The sequence below is a fragment of the Sinohyriopsis cumingii genome, chromosome 3 (genome assembly GCF_028554795.1).
Source record: "Sinohyriopsis cumingii isolate HCF-2022 chromosome 3, ASM2855479v2, whole genome shotgun sequence".
NCBI classification, from domain to species: Eukaryota; Metazoa; Mollusca; class Bivalvia; order Unionida; family Unionidae; genus Sinohyriopsis; species Sinohyriopsis cumingii.
The window spans coordinates 97,513,598-97,536,632 of record NC_142963.1 but is presented as its reverse complement, the minus strand read 5'-3'; the positions used below and the strand labels follow the sequence as shown (position 1 = coordinate 97,536,632).

At 34.8% G+C, this 23,035-nt stretch overlaps 1 protein-coding gene across 2 annotated transcripts in view; it reads right to left on the bottom strand.

Moving 5' to 3' along the window:
* Positions 1–1,101: 1,101 nt before the first annotated feature.
* LOC149803356 (F-box/WD repeat-containing protein 10-like) overlaps positions 1,102–23,035 on the bottom strand; it is an 88,860-nt gene continuing 66,926 nt past the window's right edge. For both annotated transcript variants that reach the window (XM_089953057.1, XM_089953058.1), the window contains exons 8-10: positions 22,653–22,795; positions 18,488–18,646; positions 1,102–12,898 (exon numbers count right to left, since the gene is read on the bottom strand). In XM_089953057.1, the coding sequence (XP_089809183.1) occupies positions 11,227–12,898; positions 18,488–18,646; positions 22,653–22,795 (1,974 nt within the window). In that variant the 3' untranslated portion in view covers positions 1,102–11,226. The remainder of the gene's footprint in view (positions 12,899–18,487; positions 18,647–22,652; positions 22,796–23,035) is intronic.

Here is a 23,035-nt window from a genome sequence, read left to right as displayed (position 1 = left end):
GAATGTTGATTGATTCTAGCAGGAAGCTTGACGACCTGCCACACAGTAGTGCTAATGTTTGAATCGTACAAAGTACACAATTTAACAAACTAAAATGATTGTGTTTCGCTTTTCTATCTTGAATTAGGAAAGAGAATTATGTTACTACTGATATTTGCTGTGCGAATATACACAAACGACAGCATAACATAAACGGTAAACAGCTTACATAATCGTGCGAGATACAAAGAAAGCTGTTACTTCAATATGCTATACACTATCGCCAGCCAATACGTTTGAGGACAAAATAATTTAAAAAAATTGGCTTGTTGTGATTGAATAACGGACGTATTTCAGCTTTGGGGCGAGGAAATGAAATATTTTCATTCATCGCGTATGTGTGTGTGTAATATGGATATTTCATGCAGCTTCAACACTTTTTTTCAGTCATGTGGCAGTTTATAGTGATGTCTAGCATTGGGGCATCATGCCACAGACAGGTAACATCAAGTCCCGCCCAGACACGTTATCCTGACACCAGGCCGACCAGTCCTAACACAAACCTCTTAATGCGGAGCCCCAAGTGAGGCAGCTGTTAGTACCATTTGTATAAGTCTTTAATATGACTTGGTCGAAATTCGAACCCGCGACCTACAGCATCTGAGACGGACGCTCTAACCACTTAGGCCGCCGGAGCGGTCTATCCGTTATTTGCTTAATACAAACATATATCTCCCTATATGTAACTAAATCGTGTGTGTGCGTGTGAATAAATTAACTGTTACTTTCCCGCCTGAAATACTGACTTGCAAATATTTTGCGATGTACCAATACAATAAAAATCAGCAAATACGTCTTTTGGCTTCTTTGCATAATCTTGATATAGTTACTTATGCAGTGGGATAGGAAAATTTTCTGTTACTGTTCAATTAAATTTAGTTATTATTTTCCAAAGAAAGAAAGAATGGGCAAACAAATGAAATAGAATGAGCAAGCAGGTAGGCAAACAGTTAAATTTATTTTTGTGTAAGTGGAAAAATATTTTGAAAGCGAAATAAAGTGGACAGATGGATTTTCAATTATACTCCGACACAGAGTTTGATTACAAAACAAGACAATTGGTCATCTTCATTCAGTTTAATTTTATAAAATAAGTATGCAAATGTAAAAGACATGTCACTCATCTAAATACAAATCAGTTAAACATTTATTTTATATTCAATAACGCCTCTGATATGTTATTTGAATCTCTCTTGAAAAAAGTGCTATTCTGTGAAATTCCGTAAATATGTTATATTTAACAATCAAACCTTGAATTCGTGAATTAATGATAACATATTGGTCTGACATGAAACTGACATAATTTCTGTCAGTCTCCATCCCCTGTTCAAGGTACACGAACAGAGTGCAATTAAAGAATATTTAGTGGAATACTGTAATGAATTCTGTTTATTATGTTTGCAATATTTTATGGATGGAATAATCTGTGGTATTAAAAGTGAAAAATGTACAAACGCTAAAAAAGAGTAGTTTGTGCTTCCAAATTTAAAAAAAGAAGAATTTTTTAACTAAATACAGGCTGAACATAAAAACTATATTTAAATACTGATAGTAATATTATTTGATTTATTTGCTGCTGGTTGAATACTGAAATACAACGGGTAAAGGAAGTAGATATCTTGCCGAAGCAGTTCCCATGTAAAACATTTTCAATATAAACTAAATATATTTTTATTCTTAGAAATAGTAAAATCGTAAAATAACTTAACTGTGTGTTTGCTATCAGACCTAAATTAAACCAAGTTTCTTTAAAATGAAAATGTTCAGTATATGATTTTTCTCTATAACTGCTGGTGGTGCTTTCAGTGTGTAACAGAAGCACTGATGCCAAAATAGTGCACACAAGACCACCGTTGATTCACTTTCATAATCATATCAATTATTTCAGATTTTCAAAACCTGAAAAGAAAGCAAGGGCAACTTCTAGGATGGAAAATTGTGAGCCATACGTAATTTTCATTTACCTTGGAACTATGGAAGTTTGGGGGTGGGGTGGGGGAATATGGTATTGAGAGCGATAACTGTATATTTTTAGTTACAAGTACAATAGAGTTATTTTCCCTGGATTAAAATCTTGCTCTCTGGTAAACAATACTGGAAACTAGTTATTTTATTTTGTATCTCAATTAAACTGAACCTCGGGATGCAAGGGACAGTTTTCATACACAAATTTAATGTTGCATACACCTGCCTACTATAAAAATTCATAAAAATAAGATACACGCGTGAGGTCAAAAGATCATATTTCTGGATAGGAATAATAAAGCAAAACATAAAAATATCATTCACTTGACCTGACAAGCCAGTGGAAATTCACAGAACGAAAAGGTGATGCACACTACCTCAAATTTTATACATGCATATTTCATGTCCGAATACCAAGTTTGAGAACACGTGATGCTCACAGTGCGAACACAAGCCTTTTCCCTATGTGATAATTTTGAAAAACCACATTGTGCACGTAATAGTTTGATGCAATTCAAAATATTTGTCATCCAGGCAGTTTTTGATATATTCTACTTGCCTTGAACCGACGTGTCTACTGCTATAAGTGCCTAGCTCTGCTTCCTAGCCGAATTTTGGTATTTCTCTGGTTAATACTGTGCAGAACTAAATGAGGTGTACATGTCTCACGTCAGTTTCAAGAACAACACAAGCCGGAGAGACCAAATTGACAAATATATCCCTATCTTTAATTTTTACACAATAATAGCCAAAGGCCAATTTACGAAACTGTCCCCTGCCACTTAGGCTAATTGGCACATTATACCAGAACCAAATCATGGTCACGACGCGTGCTGTATTTGGACAAAGAAATGGTTTAGTTTGCTTATACCTGTACCGGTGTTTTGTGCAGCTGACACTTAGGGAAAACATCCCACAAACTGCTTGTGGAGGAAGCTGAATATTTATTTTTCTACTGCTACCTTGGACAGTTTTACTTTGATATAAACGAGTAAATGCAGAAGCAGAGTCAGTCAGCAGAGAACTGTCAACACGAGGAAACAATAAGGGAAAGTATGGTCTCTGCTCATTAAGTTTACATAACAATTGTATATCTTGACCAGAGGTCCAAAAGTTTCTCAGATAACTCCCATAATACTCTCTGTCACTGGACTCTATCTATAACAATATCAGAGACTTTTAGATCATGATGGAACCTGTTTATAACATACCTTTATTGTGTAAGAAACAGGGTCCATTGTCAAAGCAGGAATCTGAGAACTTTCTGTCACTCTGTATGACTTTTTTGTCTTCATCAGGTTGATGTTATTTTTTCACCATTAAGCTTGCATTAGCAAGCTGTGGTCAGTCAATGATTTTCAGGGTCACTCATACCCTAATAAGCTTTCATATAGCATATTACAAATGGGGCAGACATAATGTGTAGTTTGTGGTAATCTTGTTTGAATGCAGTTATATATTTTTATAACGCATTATTCATGACTTGTCTTACACCTTTTAAATCTATGGGCAACAAATTAATTACCTTTATTTCATACAGTGCACTTTGACTGAATTTGGACGTGTTGGAGGCTAGAAGTGAGATGTTCTCATTTTGCTTAAGTTTTACAAGTAAAATCCTTCGTTCATTGTTTAGCTTGCCTCTGTGAAAGATCTTCATTCTTCAACATAATTTTTGCAAAAAAAGGACTTCTTTAAATGTACAGACAATGTCATATTTCCTCGTGTTGACAGGGAAGTGAAGAAGGGATGGCAAAAGACAGAATATCTGGCAAATGGAGGAGGTAATTTAGCTAATTACCTATGCTTGTGTGATTTGCCCAAATGTAACTTGTGATTTGCCCAAAATGTAAACATTTGTGTATGCCACAAAATGTATATTCAGGTTTGCCCAAATGTAAATCTTGTACACAAGAAAGAGCCATAAGCTATCCAATATATGTCCCCTATCTCATAGAGAACATAGCCATAAGCCAGCCAGTATAGGCCCTTGGCCTGTCTTGAATACATAACCATAAGCCATCCAATATAGGCCCATGGCCTGTCTCAAATACACAGCCATAAGCTATCCAATATAGGTCCCCTAACTATCTCTTAGAGAAGATGGCCATAAGCAATCCAAGTCAGGTTCACTATCTCATATACAGGAATTAGTCATAAGTCATTCACTATGCCCACAGCCTATCTCATATACAGGAAATAGCCATAAGCCATCCAATATAAGTCCATGGCCTATCTCAAATGCATAGCCATAAGTCATCCACTTTAGGCCCACTGCCTATCTCAGGTTAAGATTTTACTGTTTTATTTCTGGTTTATGACTTCAGATTTGCTTTCTTATTCTGCAAAACAACGAGGAAAGCATATAATTACCATATATACTTGCTTATCAAACATGTTCAGCTGCACATTGCACAGACCCAGATCTGCCATAATGATTGCATATGCTTGTAGATCTGGGTCTATGCAGTTTGTTAAGAATAATCATTAAACAAACAACATAGACCCTGATCTGCTGGCACATTTTGCTGATTTTCTCCAGCCCAAACTTGACTTATAAGTGAGGATATATGGTACTTTATTTTAACAAAAACACATCTAAAGAAAAGCATCCTAATTCAATATTCACACATTTATGAAATCAGAAGTTTATATTTTTTAAAATTTAAAATATGAAACATGTCTTATTGTGTATGTTTGACTATTATCTTCACTAATAATATGCCTCATTGAGGTTAGTTTTTAATTTTTTTTATCAACTTAGTAAACGCAGAAAGTCTAGCAAAATTTGAGAGAAGCTTGTAATCTAAGGATGGAAAATTAAAGGCTGCGCATGTAAAAAAATAAATAATATACACAATTTTCACAGACGACTTAATAAAGTATCAAAATTTAATTTTCTCCTTATATTTGGTATTTTAATATACAAATCTGATTATCATCCAGTGTCATCCTTCCTAGTTTGTCCCATAATTCACAGAAGTGTTGCTGAGCTTTCGTATCCATTGTATACTTTTGAATGCAAAAGCTCTCTAAGATGGATATAAAAAACATTTGATCTTTGACATTATTATGAATAAATACTGTTAACAGAGAGCAAAGGCAATAACACTTTTTTTGTGGAATATTCTGTGAAATACAGAACTGAATATTATATAAATATTCTGGTAGCCACAAAAACTATTTTGTTGCAAACTCAGATAATCCAGAATCAGTTTTTACTAGTACCCAGAAGAAGTTGACTATGATAACTTCAACAATGTAACATTAGATAATTTATCTGTTGTCATATCTGAGACAAAAATAAATTACTTTACAGAATTGGAACTTACAGAAACTCTGCCTGTCAGCTGAAATTAAGATAAACTAATAACAAAGACAGGGATGCTGAAATCATTATTAGACAGGAGGGCTAATAAAATTATGCAATTTACTTGTCTCATGGTAAATCAATAAACTTGGGTTAGTGGGTTACTACTAATTATGAGCCATGAGAATATATGGGATACATCTCGGCTTCATTACAGGTCTTTCAATTGTGTAAATTCAGTATCTGAAATGATGATTATATCACAGATAAAATATCAACAATCACAAATAGATCATAAATTTGCTACACAAAATTGGGATTGGCACATTATTTTGTCCCTTAACTTTCTAAAATAAATATCTACTATACACTTAAATAAAAAATGTAGAAATTCTTCTAACAAACACTTTGGAAGAAAAATCTGACACAGTTATGGAAAGCATCTGATATGCTGAAATTAGCTGTTAAAACTGACAAAGATAAAACAAACAATGTGTCATTTTAGACACAGAAAATCATTAAAAGATACATATATATCATCTACCACACTCCATCTAAATATAAATTGCACTCTACAACCATTGAACACTGAGTAACTAAGGATTCTGAAAGAAAAGCACAAAATGTGACAAAGTATTTTAAAATACCTGACAACACAAACAGAAATCACAGTATTCAACATTTAAAATACCTGACATCACTAAAATATATACCAGTATTCAACTTTTAAAATACCTGACAACACTAACAAAAATACCAGTATTCTACTTTTAAAATACCTGACAACACTAACAAAAATACCATTATTCTACTTTTAAAATACCTGACAACACTTAACAGAAATACCAGTATTCTACTTTGTAAATTAAACATATTAGTTTAAAATGGGCTAACACAGATTAAAACAAACAGCTTTCAATGTAAAATGATCTAAGCAGCAGGTAATAAAAGTACAGTCTGGAGACTTTATCCACTTTTCTTTGACTTGAAAAAAGGTACCCGCTGGTAATAAAAATACAGCATAGTCTCTTTTTATCCACTTCTTTCTTTAAGAAAGGTACCAACTATTAATAACACTAAGCCTGATCCACTTTTTGCATTGACTTCACGAAAGATACAAAGAATCAGATCAAGTTATTGAAAGGTATTAGCAAGAAATCCATTTTCCCCACTTTCAGAATTAACCAAACTTATGGATAAGGTTCATTTTGGATTATCATGACTATACTGTAATGTTTAGTTATATATATATATATATATATATATATATATATATATATAGTCATAAATTTTAAAGTCAAACCTTACAAAATTAAACCTTGCCAAATCCATCACATAATGGTGTGCATATATATAGACATGCACATTGAAAGAGTGGTATATAACTGTATGACTGATTATTTTATAACGTACATTTCAAAGCAAAGATATGGTGCAAAGTAGAGCTTTCATATTCCCAGGCAACTATACCTTTTAACAAAACAAGTGAAAGTCAACAAGAACAAAAAGTAAGAAAGAATGAAAAGAATGAACAAGGAAAAGGAAAAAGCATGTTAGATGTTGTGGATGGCATCATTAATTGCTTCTTTTGGAAACTGAACAAAAATAATCATAAAGAAGCCATTATCTTCCAATCCATGGAAATGTTTCATATTCTAGTGAAAAAAATTAAAGAATTAATGAAATTCATCTGACATATTTTAGTCACTATAATCCCAGTAGAGATTTGTCCAAATAGCTACAAAAAATCTTACATGCGACATATACTGTAGAAAAACAAAACCACTATTTTTTTAAAAATATTGTTTCTGGTAAAAACGAAAGCAAAAACTCAACACTCGCACAACATATACAGAAGCACTGTATTGTTCAGCTTTCATTTTGAGAAATAATAAAACATAAAAACTGCATCATAAACAATTTGAATAGGAATAGTTTGTAATGATGGACGGTTCAACGTTTTTTTTTTTCAAGCTGATTCTTTGAGTTTTGATAAAGCTTGATGTGTCACATTTGGATTAAGTTTATGATACATTTTCATTCTTTAAAAGAAAATGGAAAATAAAAATGTAATTACTGTTATGCATATAACCTACAAAATAGGTTAAGCTCAGTAATGAAGTAATGTATGTGGTACTTTACACCCTCACTTATAACTCAAGTCCGACTGCAGAAACATAGACACTAACCTGACATTGCATAGTGTGCTGACAGTTCAGGGTTTATGTTGTTTGTTCCACTCTAATTGCACAGCATAGACCCAGATATGCCAATCCCTTATGTGGTGGCAGATCTGGGTCTCCACAGTTTGCAGTTGGACTAAACAAATATAGACAGTAATTTTAATGGAAATTTTTTTATTGGTAATATTAGTACTCTGACATATTTTCAAATTTCAATTCATTTAAAGTTGAAAAAAGAATACAATAATAAGGCACTAAATATTAGTCTTAAAAGTATTTCAAAATTTGACATTGTAACAAATTTTTTTTTAAAGCAGAGTAGTAGTAGGTCTTTTTTTTAAAAAATAGTAAACCAGCACCTATTTTAGGTTTTTATGAAAACGGCAGTTCAAAGGCACATTATTATGCAACGCTATGTGTATTCTACACATCTTATCATTGTTCCATTCTCTGTCTGTGTGCGTGTGTGTGATTTGGATTTTTAACGTAGCTTTAACAATTTTTCAGTGATATTGCTATGATGTCTGCAGTGTGGCAGTTTATAGTAATGTCTAGCACTGGGGCATCGTGCCGCAGACATGTAGCATGATGTCCCACCCATGTACATTATCCTGACACCAGGCCGACCAGTCCTAACACTAACCTCTCAATGCTGAGTGCCAAGCGAGGTAGCTGTTAGTACCATTTTTTTAATTATAAGTCTTGATATGACTCGGCCGGGGATTGAACCCATGACCTCCCGCATCCAAGGCGGATGCTCTAACCACATGACCACCAGAGCAGTCATGTTCTATCCTGATTTATTCATAAAAAATGTAGGGTCTGATGAATTTCACAATTTAATGATCATGTATATTAACAGTAGTTCAGCATGCTATAAGGAAAAGGAATATGGTAGCATACAATATATACCTGTTTTCAAGTTAACTGCAAACTCCACAGACCCAGATCTGTTGCTGAATAATGTACTGAATGATCTGGATCTATGACATTTGTTTGCCTTAATCGTTAGAATAAATAACATAGACCCAACCCTCATTTGCCTCTACATTTTGCAATGGTAGATCAGAGACTATGTTGTTTGCAGCTGGACCCAATATAGTTGGCTCCACTTAAATGCATATTGCTAAATTGCATAGATTGCTTAAGTGCATAGCGAAAGTATGGTGCTGTTTTACATTGTAAATATACATGAATTCTGCTTAAATGCATACTCTGTTTATATGCATAGCTTGGGTCCGGTCCCGAGGCTATGCATACAAGTGGAGTTGACTGTATATACAAAGTACATATGGTAGCTTACATTATGTAACCCAAAGGCAGCACTTCAGTGTGAAATTTTGAAGCCCAAACAAGGCAATTCACTTCCATATGAAATTGTGTAGCCCAAAGAAGGTGCGTGTTTGTGTGATTTTTTGTAGCCCAAAGAAGGTGTGTGTGTGTGTGTGTGTCTTGTTGTAGCCCAAAGAAGGTGTGTGTGTGTGTATGTGATTTGGATTTTTAACATAACTTCAACAATTTTTCAGTCATATCGCTACGATGTCTGCAGTGTGGCAGTTTTATAGTGATACCTAGCACTGAGGCATCATGTCACAGACATGTAGTGTGATGTCCCAACCAGTCACATTATTCTGACACCAGGATGACCAGTCCTAACATTAACTTCTTAATGCTGAACACCAAGTGAGGCAGCTGTTAGTATCATTTTTGTAAGTCCTTGGTATGACTCTTCCAGGGATCGAACCCACGACCTGACTCATCCAAGGCAGATGCTCCAACTACTAGGCCACCAGAGCAGTCCCCAAAGAAGGTACTTCACTTCCATATGAAATTTTGTAGCCCAAAGAAGGCACTTCACTTCCATATGAAATTTTGTAGCCCAAAGAAGGCATTTCACTTCCATATGAAATTTGATTGCCCAAAGATGGTACTTTTATAAGTAAGACTTAAATATTTTTTTTTGGGACACAAAATCAGCATTTTTTAAAATAGAAAACCATGATTCCGGTTTGAAAACAAATTTTACAAAATCTTTAATGTGTGAATTTTCAAATATAATGTTCACTATATGAGATTGTATTATTGATTAGAATAAATCTATTCAACAAATAATTAGGGAGTATGAATTTCCATGGATTTTGGCAGCAAAATGGCAGTCAGTTCAGAGCATAATTTCTGAGTGCATATTGTACCATACCGAGTTTATTGAAAATGGAATACAATGTGCATGCAATACTTCATAACCTCTCTTTGATATGCCATCAAATCCATGGTGTGGACATACCAAGCTTAGCTTTTCCAAGACACTAGTATGCAAATAGATTGTATAGCTGATGTTATTCAGGTATGTTGTGTTTATTACAAAAAAAGAAATAGCTCACATACATTTCTGACATGCACAACCACAGGTATTCAATTACTTACCAACAACATGTCATTAATAAATATTCTCCATTGTTTTGTTTTTTATATTTAAGTTATTTGAATTCAACATACAGTAGCTGAGACATGGCATTCTGGCGGTAGCCCATGCGCTCAAGTCATACATTTTTTCAGACCCTTAGTTAACACTATGGTTCAGTCTTTGAAAGGTCAACTACTGATCATCCTTCACACACACACATACACTATTATTATGTACAAAGACACAGTTCATTTCTAGAATAACCTTGCTCCATGCCAGAAATAAACAGTTCTAGTCAATAATATCCTAGTAAAATACTATCTTCATCGCCTTTTGCACAAAGAAGCATACAAGCTTCTATCTATACTCACTTATAAGTCCAGTCAAACTGCAAACAACAGATCCTGATCTGCCAAGGCATAATGCACCTGCAGATCAGGGCCTATTTTGCTTTTTCTACTGATTACCCTTAACAATCTTCACATACCCAGATCTGCAAGTGCATTATGCAACAGCAGATTGGGATCTGTGCAGTTTGCAGTTAGATTCATAAGTAAATACATACAGTATATGTGATGGGTTTGGTCTGTTCCACACAGATGCATACAAACTAGATCATAGATGTACTTATGGATTTTGGGCAATATGGTGTACAAACTGAGTAGCTTTCTTTTCCTTAGCTCAGTGTCAAACGTTCATGACAATCATCCCCATTAGTTTCGGATGTCATTTTGCTATAGTAAAAATGGTGTGAAAAATGCATGCCTGACACTGTCATTTATTAAGCACAGGCAGGCAACTGATATTCAGTTTAAACATTAACATTTCAATGCAATACCATCCCAACACTGTACAAGCATCAGATGAATGAATGAATGTCAACTGTCTGCCTGCACCTTCATATTCTGAATGTGTCATGTATTGATTGTTTGCACTATTTTAACTTTGGCTTTACTCTTTCAAGTTAAATAAGTACTTTTCCAAAACAGTGCAGCTCTTCTCACAAGGTATGATAACTTACCGTATATACTCGCTTATAAATCAAGTCAACTACCAATAATGAAGATCTTGATCTGCCACAGGATAATGCACCTGCAGACCAGGATATATATTGCTTGCCCAACTGATTACTACTAACAACTGCACAGACCCAGATCTGCTACCACATTATGTTACAGTAGATATGGATCTGTGCAGTTTGCAGTTGGCCTCCTCTTATCAGCAAATATATATGGTGTTATCACCATTCTGCCCAATTCAGTATGCTAAGTTAGTTTTTGGATTAAGTTGAGCATTTGTGTTGCAAACTCTGTCGTTCAAAGTAATCATGAGATTGGAGCAGATCTTGTCTTACAAACTCCTTTAGCTTTTGCAGCCCACAACATTTTCTTCTTTTTTTCTAAAATGGCTTCTTCTTTATCCTTGTCAGTCTCGTACTGCTTTTGTATGTTAGCAATATGTTCTTTCTCTTGTTCATATGTCCGAAGTTCAAACCTAGCATGACTTCTTAAAGGATCATTGAATGGACTAACTTTACCCAGCCCGATTTCACTAGCAGACTCCAGTAAATCATCTGCCAGCATTTCACGTCTTTCTTTCAACATGGATGCCAATTTCTCTTTCATGTCTGGTGGATACATCAACATGGGCACAAAATTTGCTTCAACCCCTGTAACTGAAATACACTGTGCTTTCTTGCGCATTGGCATAGCGCCTGGAAGTGAGGCGGCAATATTAGATGGAATGGAGGATGCAGCTGTACCAGGCCGACCTCGTGCCATTGGTGCTGTCACTGGTCTTCCTGTCTGGGATTCTTCCTCAGGTGGTACCTTTCTTACCACAGAGGCTGATATTGGCCGAATAATTCTTCCCATTGGAAGGGTTGTACGAATCCGTTTTGGCTGTAAACTTGTTTTGGGTGCAGTTTTTAGCATTTTGACTTCACATTTGGTCGCATACACTTCCTTATCCACAGTTTCTGGATGAGAGACTTTCATCTTTGTGGATCTGTGTGACCTGGCCTCGGAAACCTCTGACAGTGTATCAGCAATTTCAACTTTGCCCTGCAACTGAAAAATGTCAACTTCTTCCGACGGAATTTTTTTTCGTGGATCAATCTTGCTTGGGGAAGATTGTGGTCTCTTTACTCTTGTGCCAATCTTAACAGTCTTAGCATCTTTAATATTTTGCTCTGTATTGTTTGTAGTTTCAGAAGGTTTCATTGAATTCTGTATTGCATTCACAGTCAAATAGATAAAGTCAGGAGGGATTATGGATTCCACTTTCATCCTCATCTGAGATCGTAGCAATGCTTTGGTTTCAGATAAACTTATATCCTTAGATTGTGGCAATAAAGGTTTCTCAAAAGCCCAAGAAACTCTCCTGTGAATAACTACTGGCTCTCGCCATTCTTCAAATTCCCTCTCCTTTACTTCGTCCAGAATGGTGACTGACGGCTGTGAGATGCCAGACTTGCCTGTTGTGGGTCGTGATTTGCCTGATAATGGAATCAGTGATTTTATAGGCGTAGATTTCCTTGAATAAGCAGAAGCATCTCTCGATAAATGCCCATCTGTCTCTATGTCCATATGTGGCAGTGATCGTTCACCTCTCAGAGTCAGATGATTTGGAATTTCAAAACCAGATTCTGTGGCAGTAATGGTCTGAATCATGCGTGCACTGGATAGACTTTTGGCTGATAAACTTTTAGCACTGTGGGGAATCTGTGGTGCCCTGTATGCAATCTGTGACATTGGTGGCTTGCCAGATAAGGTTAGCTGATCGGGAACTCCTTTACTGAGGATCTTTTGGTTACTGGCTCCAGCCTTTCTCATTCGCTGTGCTCTAATATAAGGATATGGCTGCAGCCTTACTGGTGCTTCGGAGTAGGATCCATACTGAACGAGTGGTGGCATTTTATCGCTTTCAAGATTGTAATCCCACTCTACTGCTTCAAAGTTCAGGACCAATAGATTTCTGCTGGTATTCAGTGTTATTCTGAAAGAACATTACAAATTTAAATTATTCTATACTAATTAACACTACACTATTGCTACATGGCCAAGCAACAGGGATATCAGTTTAGATAGTGGTCTCAAACACAAAGACTGCAGGCTGCATGCAGCCTGCCAAGTCATGTCCTGTGACCCACAAAATAATTGGTGTCACAAGGTGTCATGAAAGATAACAAAAGTAGTATGGTTCTTTGGCCATCGAAAATGCCCTCATGCAGTACTCAGGGTGGTTTGAGTTTGAGACCCCTGGTTTAGATACATCTAGCAATTCAGTTTTCTGATTAGGAAGTATAAACATGTAGAAAAAAGTAATTAATTAGATTTGTCATCTATAACAAGCATGCTCTCAATTCAAGACCAAAAGGTCCAACAAGTTATAAAATGTATACAATTTGAAAAATAAATACAATGAGGTGACCATCTAATTAGATTATCTGCGTATCGGCATATACATGAATTTTCATTTTCCTACCTCAAGTTGACTTTGCTTAAACATGTTAAGAAGGTTTTCATCAATAACATGTGCAATTGTTATCACTGTAAAATTTTCCCATCCATTAATTAATCAGGTAGCACATCCATTTGGTTATGTAATATGCTATACTCCCTGGTGACCTCCCTTATATGACCTATATTGCATAAGGTTACGGTTAGGACTTTTCTCGAAGAGACTGGCAAAATGAAGTGTTCTACTAGCAGTACTACTAGTACAGTACTACTTATTATTATTACACCACCCCTTTGATAACTCGCACCCTGATAACTTGCGAACCTGCTTATGATGTGGGGTCAGTTGTGGATCCCATTTTTTTAATACTGCAAAGTACCCAAAATTGTACCCCTATTTGTTGAACATGAAGAAAATCATGATCAAAACTAGTAGACAGCAAAGCAGGGAGCATATGGGTCAGGGAACTGGACCACTCAACAAAAACATAGAGCAGTGAAGTAATACACAATGTTTTTACATACACATGACATTTGTTGAAATCAGTTGGAGTAATGTTAATGGTTGGGCATCTTAAAATAAAGGTCAGTTTTACATCAAAACAAATAACTTAGAAAAAGCTCTTTATTGACAATTATTCCCAACATGATTTTTAAATGAGTACTCAGCCATTAAAAAGACCAGTTCGCTACCCCACTCATGGTTCCTCGGTACCGAGCAAGAATGGAATCATTCTGTGTTGTTATAGAGGTCCCTCAATAACTTGCACCCTTGCTTATAGTGCTGTCTCTTTTTTATGGACCCCGTTGTGTGCAAGTTATCAAGGGCGAGGTGTATTATTATTATTATTATTATTTCATGTGGGTTGCCACATTTCAAGTACAATGTGTGAAACTTATTTCAGTAAATAACATTTTAGGAAACCTTGTCAAAAATAAATCTAAATAAAAATATATTTCATCAGATTAATTACCTGTCATGCAAATAAGTACACAAGAGGGTCAGGTGGGTCTGACATTTTTTAGCAGCTTAAATACCTCAAGAGTTGACCATATCACTGAATAGGCTTATGTACTAATGTAAGAACATAACTTTATGTAAATGGTCTCTAAAACTTGATATCATGCTGACAAGTTCTACTGTTCTAGTGTGAAAAAAGACTTTCAAAGATCAGAGCCCACCTTCCCGCTGCTCTGTAGCCTATGCTGGCTATCCATTCAATCCAGAATCAAACATGAAATTTGTTCTCTGTGCTATGTTTCACTGATGGACTCCAGTCCAACAAATCTATCTGACCTCACCCATGTGTACACACCAGCAAGATACTTACGCTCCTCTTCTGACAATCGTATACTCATTATTCCCACTATGAAAACAAAGTCATATGGACAAAGTTCTTTTGCATACCAGGGCCCAGCAACATGGAATGAATTGCCAACTGAACTTAGACACAAAGACACAGTGATCACATTCAAGAGTGCTCTTAAAACTAACTTATTTTGACTGCAAGAACAAACTTAAAGACCTAATAATGTTTCCTAATTTAAATATTCTCAGCATGTTTTTTATGTTTTCTAATTTCATGGTGGGTCTTTTGTAATCATATGATTACATATGTTTTTTATGTTATAGGTGTTGTCTAATGTTGTAAAGTGCTTAGAGCTTCTAAAGATTAGGCGCTATACAATGTCCTCATGGCTATTATTATTATAATCAAATTTGTCCAACACCTTAATAATATAAGCACATATATGAAAGATGATCAAAATTGAATCAGAAATGTGGTCTTCTGAGTGGTGACACATGAGTCAAAAACTACAGTGGTCTTTACAAAAAAGTTTTATGTACTGAATGATCCCAGAACTTAATGAAAATGGATGTAACTTGTATCTCTTCTCAAAGAAGAACACACACACACCGCTTGAATTCACATTTAAATTGTTGAAGATACTGAACTATTCCTTTATCTGTACAATGCCTTCTTTGTGAATAAAAAATTTAGTTAGCACATTTGATTGAGTGAGCAGTCGAGATATGAGGAGAAACCATTGTTTGGTTAGGAAACACCTGGCTGCTGTCCGTGGAAAGCAGGTGACCATTGCATATGGGGCATTAATATCAGAAATCTGTCACGGGGAAATTAGAATAGCTGTTGTGAACAATGAGTGGTTTGATTTTTCAACACAGAGTGATTTGATTTGTCAACACTAAGTACTTTGATTGGTCAACATTGAATGGTTTGATCTGTCAACACTGAGTGATTGGATTTGTCAAGACTGAATGGTTTGATTTGTCAACACTGAGTACTTTGACTTGCCATCATTGAGCGGATTGATCTGTTGAAATGAGTGATTTCGCCTGTCAACACTAAGTGGTTTGCTGTCAACACTTTGGTTTGATATGTCAACAATGAATACTTTATTTGTCAACACTACTGTTTGATCTGTCAGCACAGTACATTAATTTGTCAACACTGAGCAGTTTGATGTATCAACACTGACTGATGTGATCTGTCAACTCTATGTAATTTAATTTATTACCACTGAGTAATTTGATCTGTCAACACTGTGTGGTTTGATTTGTCAACAGTGAGAAATTTTAGGATCAAAAGTTTCATGAGATGCATATAGAGATATGACCAAATTCAAGCTGCCCTCTCTGCTGTGGGTATAAAAAATAACCAATTCCCCATTTACTCAAATTGTACATCGAACTGAATGACAAATGTATATTAAAAAACCCTGAAAAACTGCTGTTATGTCCTGACTTTATAATCAAGTAATTTATATCTTCATGCAAATTTCCCTACCTAATGTCATTTGTCAACATCAAGTGGTCTTTGCCTAATTGTGCTACAAGATTATTTAATGATTTTAATTTTAACATGTTCTTATTAATCCTACCAACATAATGGCTTGATTCCGATGCAGACTTTTTCCATCATGTTTCATCAACATCCAGTAATTATATCATCAAATAATTTAGATTTCTTTTACAGATCATATTCATCAAAATCCTAATTATATTCAACAAAATAACAATGCACCACCTATTAACAACTGATCTCAAACAAATTTTCAAAATGGTAAAAGTTATATCTGTGCTGCAAGTGTGATGAAATCAAAATCTACATCTGTGTTGTATTTGTACTAGATTCCATCATTTGCATTCACTGTCCATCAAAGGCACAATTGTCTGTTATATCCTAAAATTTGAAAGTTTGAGTTCTAACGCTATGTTTACCTACATTATGTGCTTAACTTTTGTCCATGATTACAGATTGTACTTTGACATAATGGTCATTTTGTAAACATGTTGATACTGTTATCTGAGTTCAAAATATTCTAGAAGCAAACTTGTTTACAATTTGATAGAATTTTCTGATTAGAAATGATCAGTTTTCCAGAAAATTCTGTAGCATCATAGGTCAGGTGATAGTTTGTACAAAACTAAATGTTTTCAGTCCTATTTCATATCAGTCTTTAGGAATCAATGATCTGAGTTTACTGCTGTGTTCAGATATATTTATAAAAGAATAATTTATTTAAATCATTCATTGGAATTACTAAGTGCTCACTGACATATTAACACATTATTTTGGATTACTGAGAACTCATTTAAAGATATTCTGGATTATATTATTGTGGTATGTCGGGATATTCAAGACTGTTGGAATTCAATTGGAACATTCCAAGTTTTTCAACTTGTGACAGAACATTTAGGATTATATGGGATTTAATTTACAATACTGTAAGTATCTTTTGAATTTTCGCTTTGTATTCTAGGCAAATAAATTGTTGGTTTCACCTCTTTTTGTTACATAATTTAAAAACACAGTCATAATACTAATGACATTTTTTTGTGATTTCATGATAAAATAAGTGATACATTTTTAATGTCGAATGTTTAACAGGATTGTCAATGATGATGACTTATACTTCACATATTTGTTTACTTTTGTTTCATGTGTAACAAGATCATCCCTAATGAGGACATGTACCTGTGTATTTTTGTTTCATGTGTAACAGGATTATCCCTAAATGAGAACATGTACCTGTGTATTTTTTTCTTTCTTGTGTAAGAGGTTCATCCCTAATGAGAACATTTATCTGTGTCTTGTTGTTTTGTATATAACAGGATTATCCATAATGAGGACATGTACCTGAGTACTTTTGTGTTGTGTAACAGGATCATCCCTAATGAGGACATGTACCTGTGTATTTTTGTTTTATGTGTAACAGGATCATCCCTAATGAGGACATGTACCTGTGTATTTTTGTTTCATGTGTAACAGGATTATCCCTAATGAGAATATGTACCTGTGTATTTTTTTCTTTCGTGTGTAACAGGTTCGTCCCTAATAAGGACATGTGTCTGTGTCTTGTTGTTTTGTGTATAACAGGATCATCTGTAATGAGGACATATACCTGTGTATTTTAGTTTCGTGTGTAGCAGGATCATCCCTAATGAGGACATGTACCTGTGTATTTTTGTTTTGTGTGTAGCATGATCATCCCTAATGAGGACATGTACCTAGGTTTATTTCTGTCAAGTGTGTAACAGAATCATCCCTTATGAAAACATGTACTTCATTTGCCTGTTTATTTTTTGTTGAGAGTATAACAGGATCATCCCTAATGAGGACATATACCTGTGTATTTTTGCACTGATCGAATAATTTCTGTCACTAACATCTTATTGTGATTCTGTTACTGAGCTTGTCATAGCTGATTCAAGTTTCTTAGTTCACTTTTCTGTGACTTTCTTGTATCTTTCTCCTTCTTCAAGCTTAGTATATAATTCCATGAATTTATATTTGTTTTTGCAATATCCATTTTCATAGATTCTGTGGCTGCTATTTACCAATTATTTAAAAATACAATGTACAATGATCATTCTTTGAAACAGTAAGAAACCCTTCTCCAACCAACAAAATTATTTTCAAATATCAAATAAGAACCTCATATTTTGCAAAACTAAACAAGGTGACATCCATAAATATTTTAGCAGTTATAATTTGGATGGTATATAATGGATACCAGCTCGCTTTTGGATTGAAAACAAATTAGTGGTCTTAATTTCCTTGTTGGCTGTTTTGCAACCCAGCTCATTTGCTTTACTTACCTATCTCCATTTGCTATTATTGAATGTATTGGCTCACTCTTGCTGTTGCCTCGCATAATTCTACAACAATGTCCTGTCATAATGTTCCAGACTCGTATCCTTCCATCAGCAGAACCAGTGATCACACGCATGTACATGAATTCCAAGCATAATACTTCCCTGCAGAATAAAGCAAGATTATGGCAAAGCAAGAAACAATGTTAATGGGAATGATAAAAACGTACTAATTCTGTGTACATGATCAAGCAATAAAAAAAATATTATGAATGATTACTTACAAAATGCTGGACTATTTACAGTTTTAATAATTTATATATTTACATTGTGAAGGAACCAAGCAATTGATAATCATTCAAGTATTATTTCATTTGGTGTGCATTTTCTTGCATTCTTCTTGACTGAATATATATGCCAGAGAAAGAGTTGTTACATAGAAAAGTATCGAAAAAAGTGTGTCACTAAATGCTCATAAAATGTGTGTGTGTGTATGTGTATGTGATTTGTATTTTTAACATAGCTTTAACAATTTTCTAGTCATATCACTACAATGTCTGCAGTGTGGCATTTTATAATGATGTCTAGCATCGGGGCATCATGCCACAGACATGTAGCATCATGTCCCACCCAGACACATTATCCTGCTAACAGGCCTACCAGTCCTAACACTAACCTTGTAAAACTAAGCGCCAAGCCATGCAGCTGCCTGTAAAAAAATTATAAGTCTGGTATGACTCGGCCAAGGTTTAAACCCATGACCTCCCACATCATGGCAGACATTCTAACCACATAGGCCACTGAAGTGGTCTGACCATAAAATAACAGCTGAACCAGTTTTTAAAAATTCGTTAAATCTGCATAGGTTGAATACATAAGACACCACTTAAAACAATTCACAAACAAAAGAATATGCTGGAGTGTCAATGATTTTTGTATGACTGAGTACTGAGATCATATCAGTTCCTGCGACATTAAGCCTACATGGCTGATCCATGGCAGGTTGTAAATCACTAATGATTTCCCAAGGTTTCATATACTGTTCATTGACTTTATCATCTTCTTTCACAGAACTATTATTGAAATTATTAAAACTATTAATATTAGACTAAAGTTGCAACCCTGTCATTTTACATCCTGTCTCTGCCAGATTTCATATTACTGTGATACATAAATAAAAAATGACTATATCGAAGTCATAATTAAAAGTGACATCATACTAAAGTCATTATATAAAGTGACATCATATTGAAGATATAATGTAAAGTGACATCACATCGAAGTCATAATGTAAAATGACATGATAGTGAAGTCATAACGAGAAGCAACTTCATACTTAAGTCATAATACATCGATCCTATCATCAAGCTGTGCAGTATTTACTGAGTTCACAAAAGCTGCCTACTTTAAATAATATTTAACAAATCAGTAACTGAAAAATAATAAAGCTTTTCAAGGGCTCAATCAAAATCGAGCATGAAACAGAATCATCTACACTAATGTAGTGAGTACATTTGTACTGCATGTGGTCTAACTTCAACTTTCAAATTAACATGCCAAATTCTAACAGTACTGACACTTTAAAGCTAAAAAAGCAATGACAAACATTGCCAGATGATACATAGATATCTTGGAGAGGGGGGCATAAAACTATTCGATTGTTTACCCATCACATTTTGTGTACTAGAGCTTACGGGGGCCCCAAGTAGCTGAATGGTCTAAAGCTCTCACCATTATGGATCACTGCCATCTCACCTCTTTCTGTGTGGGTTCGAGTTTCTGGCTTGGCCAATGTGGGTATGTGAGAAAGCTTGCCAGTACCTTCTTGTGGGTCAGTGGTTCTTTCTGGGGTTTTCCCAGGTTCTTCCTCCACCATTTATAATTTCCTGCCATGTATAGCCTATCTTGTGCTGAAAAATGGCATTAAACCCTATAATAACAACAAGAACAACAGCATAGCTTACACTTTTCTCATGCTGAACAACCTTGTCCATCTGATGTAAATACATCCTCATAAAGGATGGAGAATTGTCAAAAAGACACAGTACACCCATGCACTTCAAATGCCCATGCACAGAACATTCATCTTTTTCAAAAGTGACAGTTATGCAAGGACATCAAGTGTGGTGGGGGTAGGGCATTCAGAAACAGCATTAGATAAGTATTACATAATTAAAAATAGTTTTACTCCAAACACAGACTACATTTTAATAGCAGCAACTATTGTGTAGATAAATTTGTGTTAGGTGTGCATTTAATTGTGCATCTAGAAATGACCAGATTCCAGATTTCAACTGACCATAATTTACAAAATACAAAATGATTTTGCCATTAGTATTTTGAACAAGTAAGGCAGTCTGGGTGAGTGCTTCAAGGGTCCTTCTTGTGGCTACACTTCCCCCCAGACTGTCCTGACATTGTTAAACAAAATAAAAATTCCTGGAAGAAAGCAATGAATAATGTCAGTATGTTATAATATGGCACACCTGAATTCACCTGTTTTATACATTGTGTGCTATATACACCCCAGTGTTATGATTCTATGGCCTTAAAGCAAGTAACAGAAAAGAGCAAAAACCCAACAAGTTTAGTAAAATTCAACAAATAATTTATTTCTCAAGAATACAAAATGAAAATTTAAAAAGATCCTGCAGTATTGTGCATTAAATACCAAACATTCTTAAAAGTTCTATCACAAGTCCAAAAGTATTGAGTGTTTTAAATTAATTCCAGTGCTGTTCCAAATAAATACCAGTCTTGAATGTGCTGATGTACCAATAATCTTAAATGTGCTCAAGTGCTAACAGTTTCACTGTATGAAAATGATATAATTTAGAATGTCTTTGAATGAATTCAAATAATTTAAAAATAGTGATTGAACCCTAAAGTCAATAAGCACTTTGTAATTCCAATAAATAATTTAAATAAATAAATCCTCTCAAATTAAAACTGAACAAAACAATAAGACTGATTCCACTGTAGATGTTAAGATAGGAATGAATAATTCTGATATAAACAACTTTATATACCTCTCCACTTGACCTGTTTTTCTGAAAATACTATGTCATCTTAATGGAAAATCACTTCAAATTGTAAACAAGCTCAGGTCTGTTTACTTAAACTTAGCAAATCAATCTGACTAACATCAGGTAGACTATGAATTTGTGAGAGGAAACTAATGTCTTGAACTCAAGTGCAAGTTAACATTAAAGTTAAAGTTTAGTCCTCATTCATGGACAAAAGTTAGCTGCTGAAGGCAGTGTGATATTGCTGAAAATGTCAACTCTTAGGGTATTTATGCTCTGAGAAAGGAAAATTACTAATGATCAAGTAATTCTTATATTCTGTCCCAAAATCTGGATTTTACATCAGTAAGGAATGTGTTCCCAATAGCCAAATCCATTAAATAAATGCAAAGCATATTATTAATTATATTGAAAATAACAGCCACTTTCAACATTTGCTATTAAATATTCTTTTCAACAATTTTTTTCTACTGCAATAAACAAGTGCAATCAAGGGGAAGTAACTCTAATTAAGCTTGAAATAATTTAATAATTATTGCATATCACAAATGTAAAACTTCATCCAACTGACTGAAAGCTGATCACAAGGTATTAACTGTTCTATGACACATACATTATCAGCCTAATCTATGATAGAGACTAGTCCATATCAGCCAATAACATCACATCCCTCATGCCACTCTGAAGGACATGCAGAGGGAAGGAAGGAATATAGTAACCAGTCCATAACAAATAGTGACTGCTCCATATCAGAGAATGATATCCCTTGATGCACAGCATGTTTCAGGATAGACAGAGTGACTGAAGGCTTATATGGACTGGTCCATATCAACAGGTGATGTCATATGCAGCATGTTGCAGGACATACATCATGAATGGAGAAAAAGACCATTCAATGCAATAGGTACTTATCAACTGTATACTGACTGCCCTAGGGCTGGTCCTGGCTCTAGCCACATCAATCCAGTCATCCAGAGCCTATCCCTCCAGCAGTCCATATGCAGTGATTTTGCCCTCGTCATAAATACAAACAAGATCAGTTAACACACATCTCTTTAATTGATCCAGAAAATTGTTGTGATTACAAAATACATGTGCAAAATCTAACATTAGCATAGATCTAATTTTAAAGAAGATTTTTTTACTTGGGATGTTTGAGAGCTGTAAGGCATCTGTTAAAGTCTCCCTGAGTACTCCACACCAGGGCATAACCATCCCTGCTCCCAGTGATGATATGCCATCGGTCAAACTGTATGGCATTGACAGCATCCATATGTCCATTGAGTGACTGAAAAAGACAACCATTAAAATAATTAAACTTCTTGTAAAAGGTAACTCATCAGGTGATGAACAAAATTACAAGACATTTTCTTTTAGGTCCACTTTGTTTTTGTTTTTTTAATATGTCCAATACAATAGCATGTTTGTTTAATACGTCCAATACAATAGCATGTTTGTTTGAGTCTGTTCATACAAACATCATTTACTCCATTTTTGCAAGACAGTACAAAACAATTAAATTCGGAGC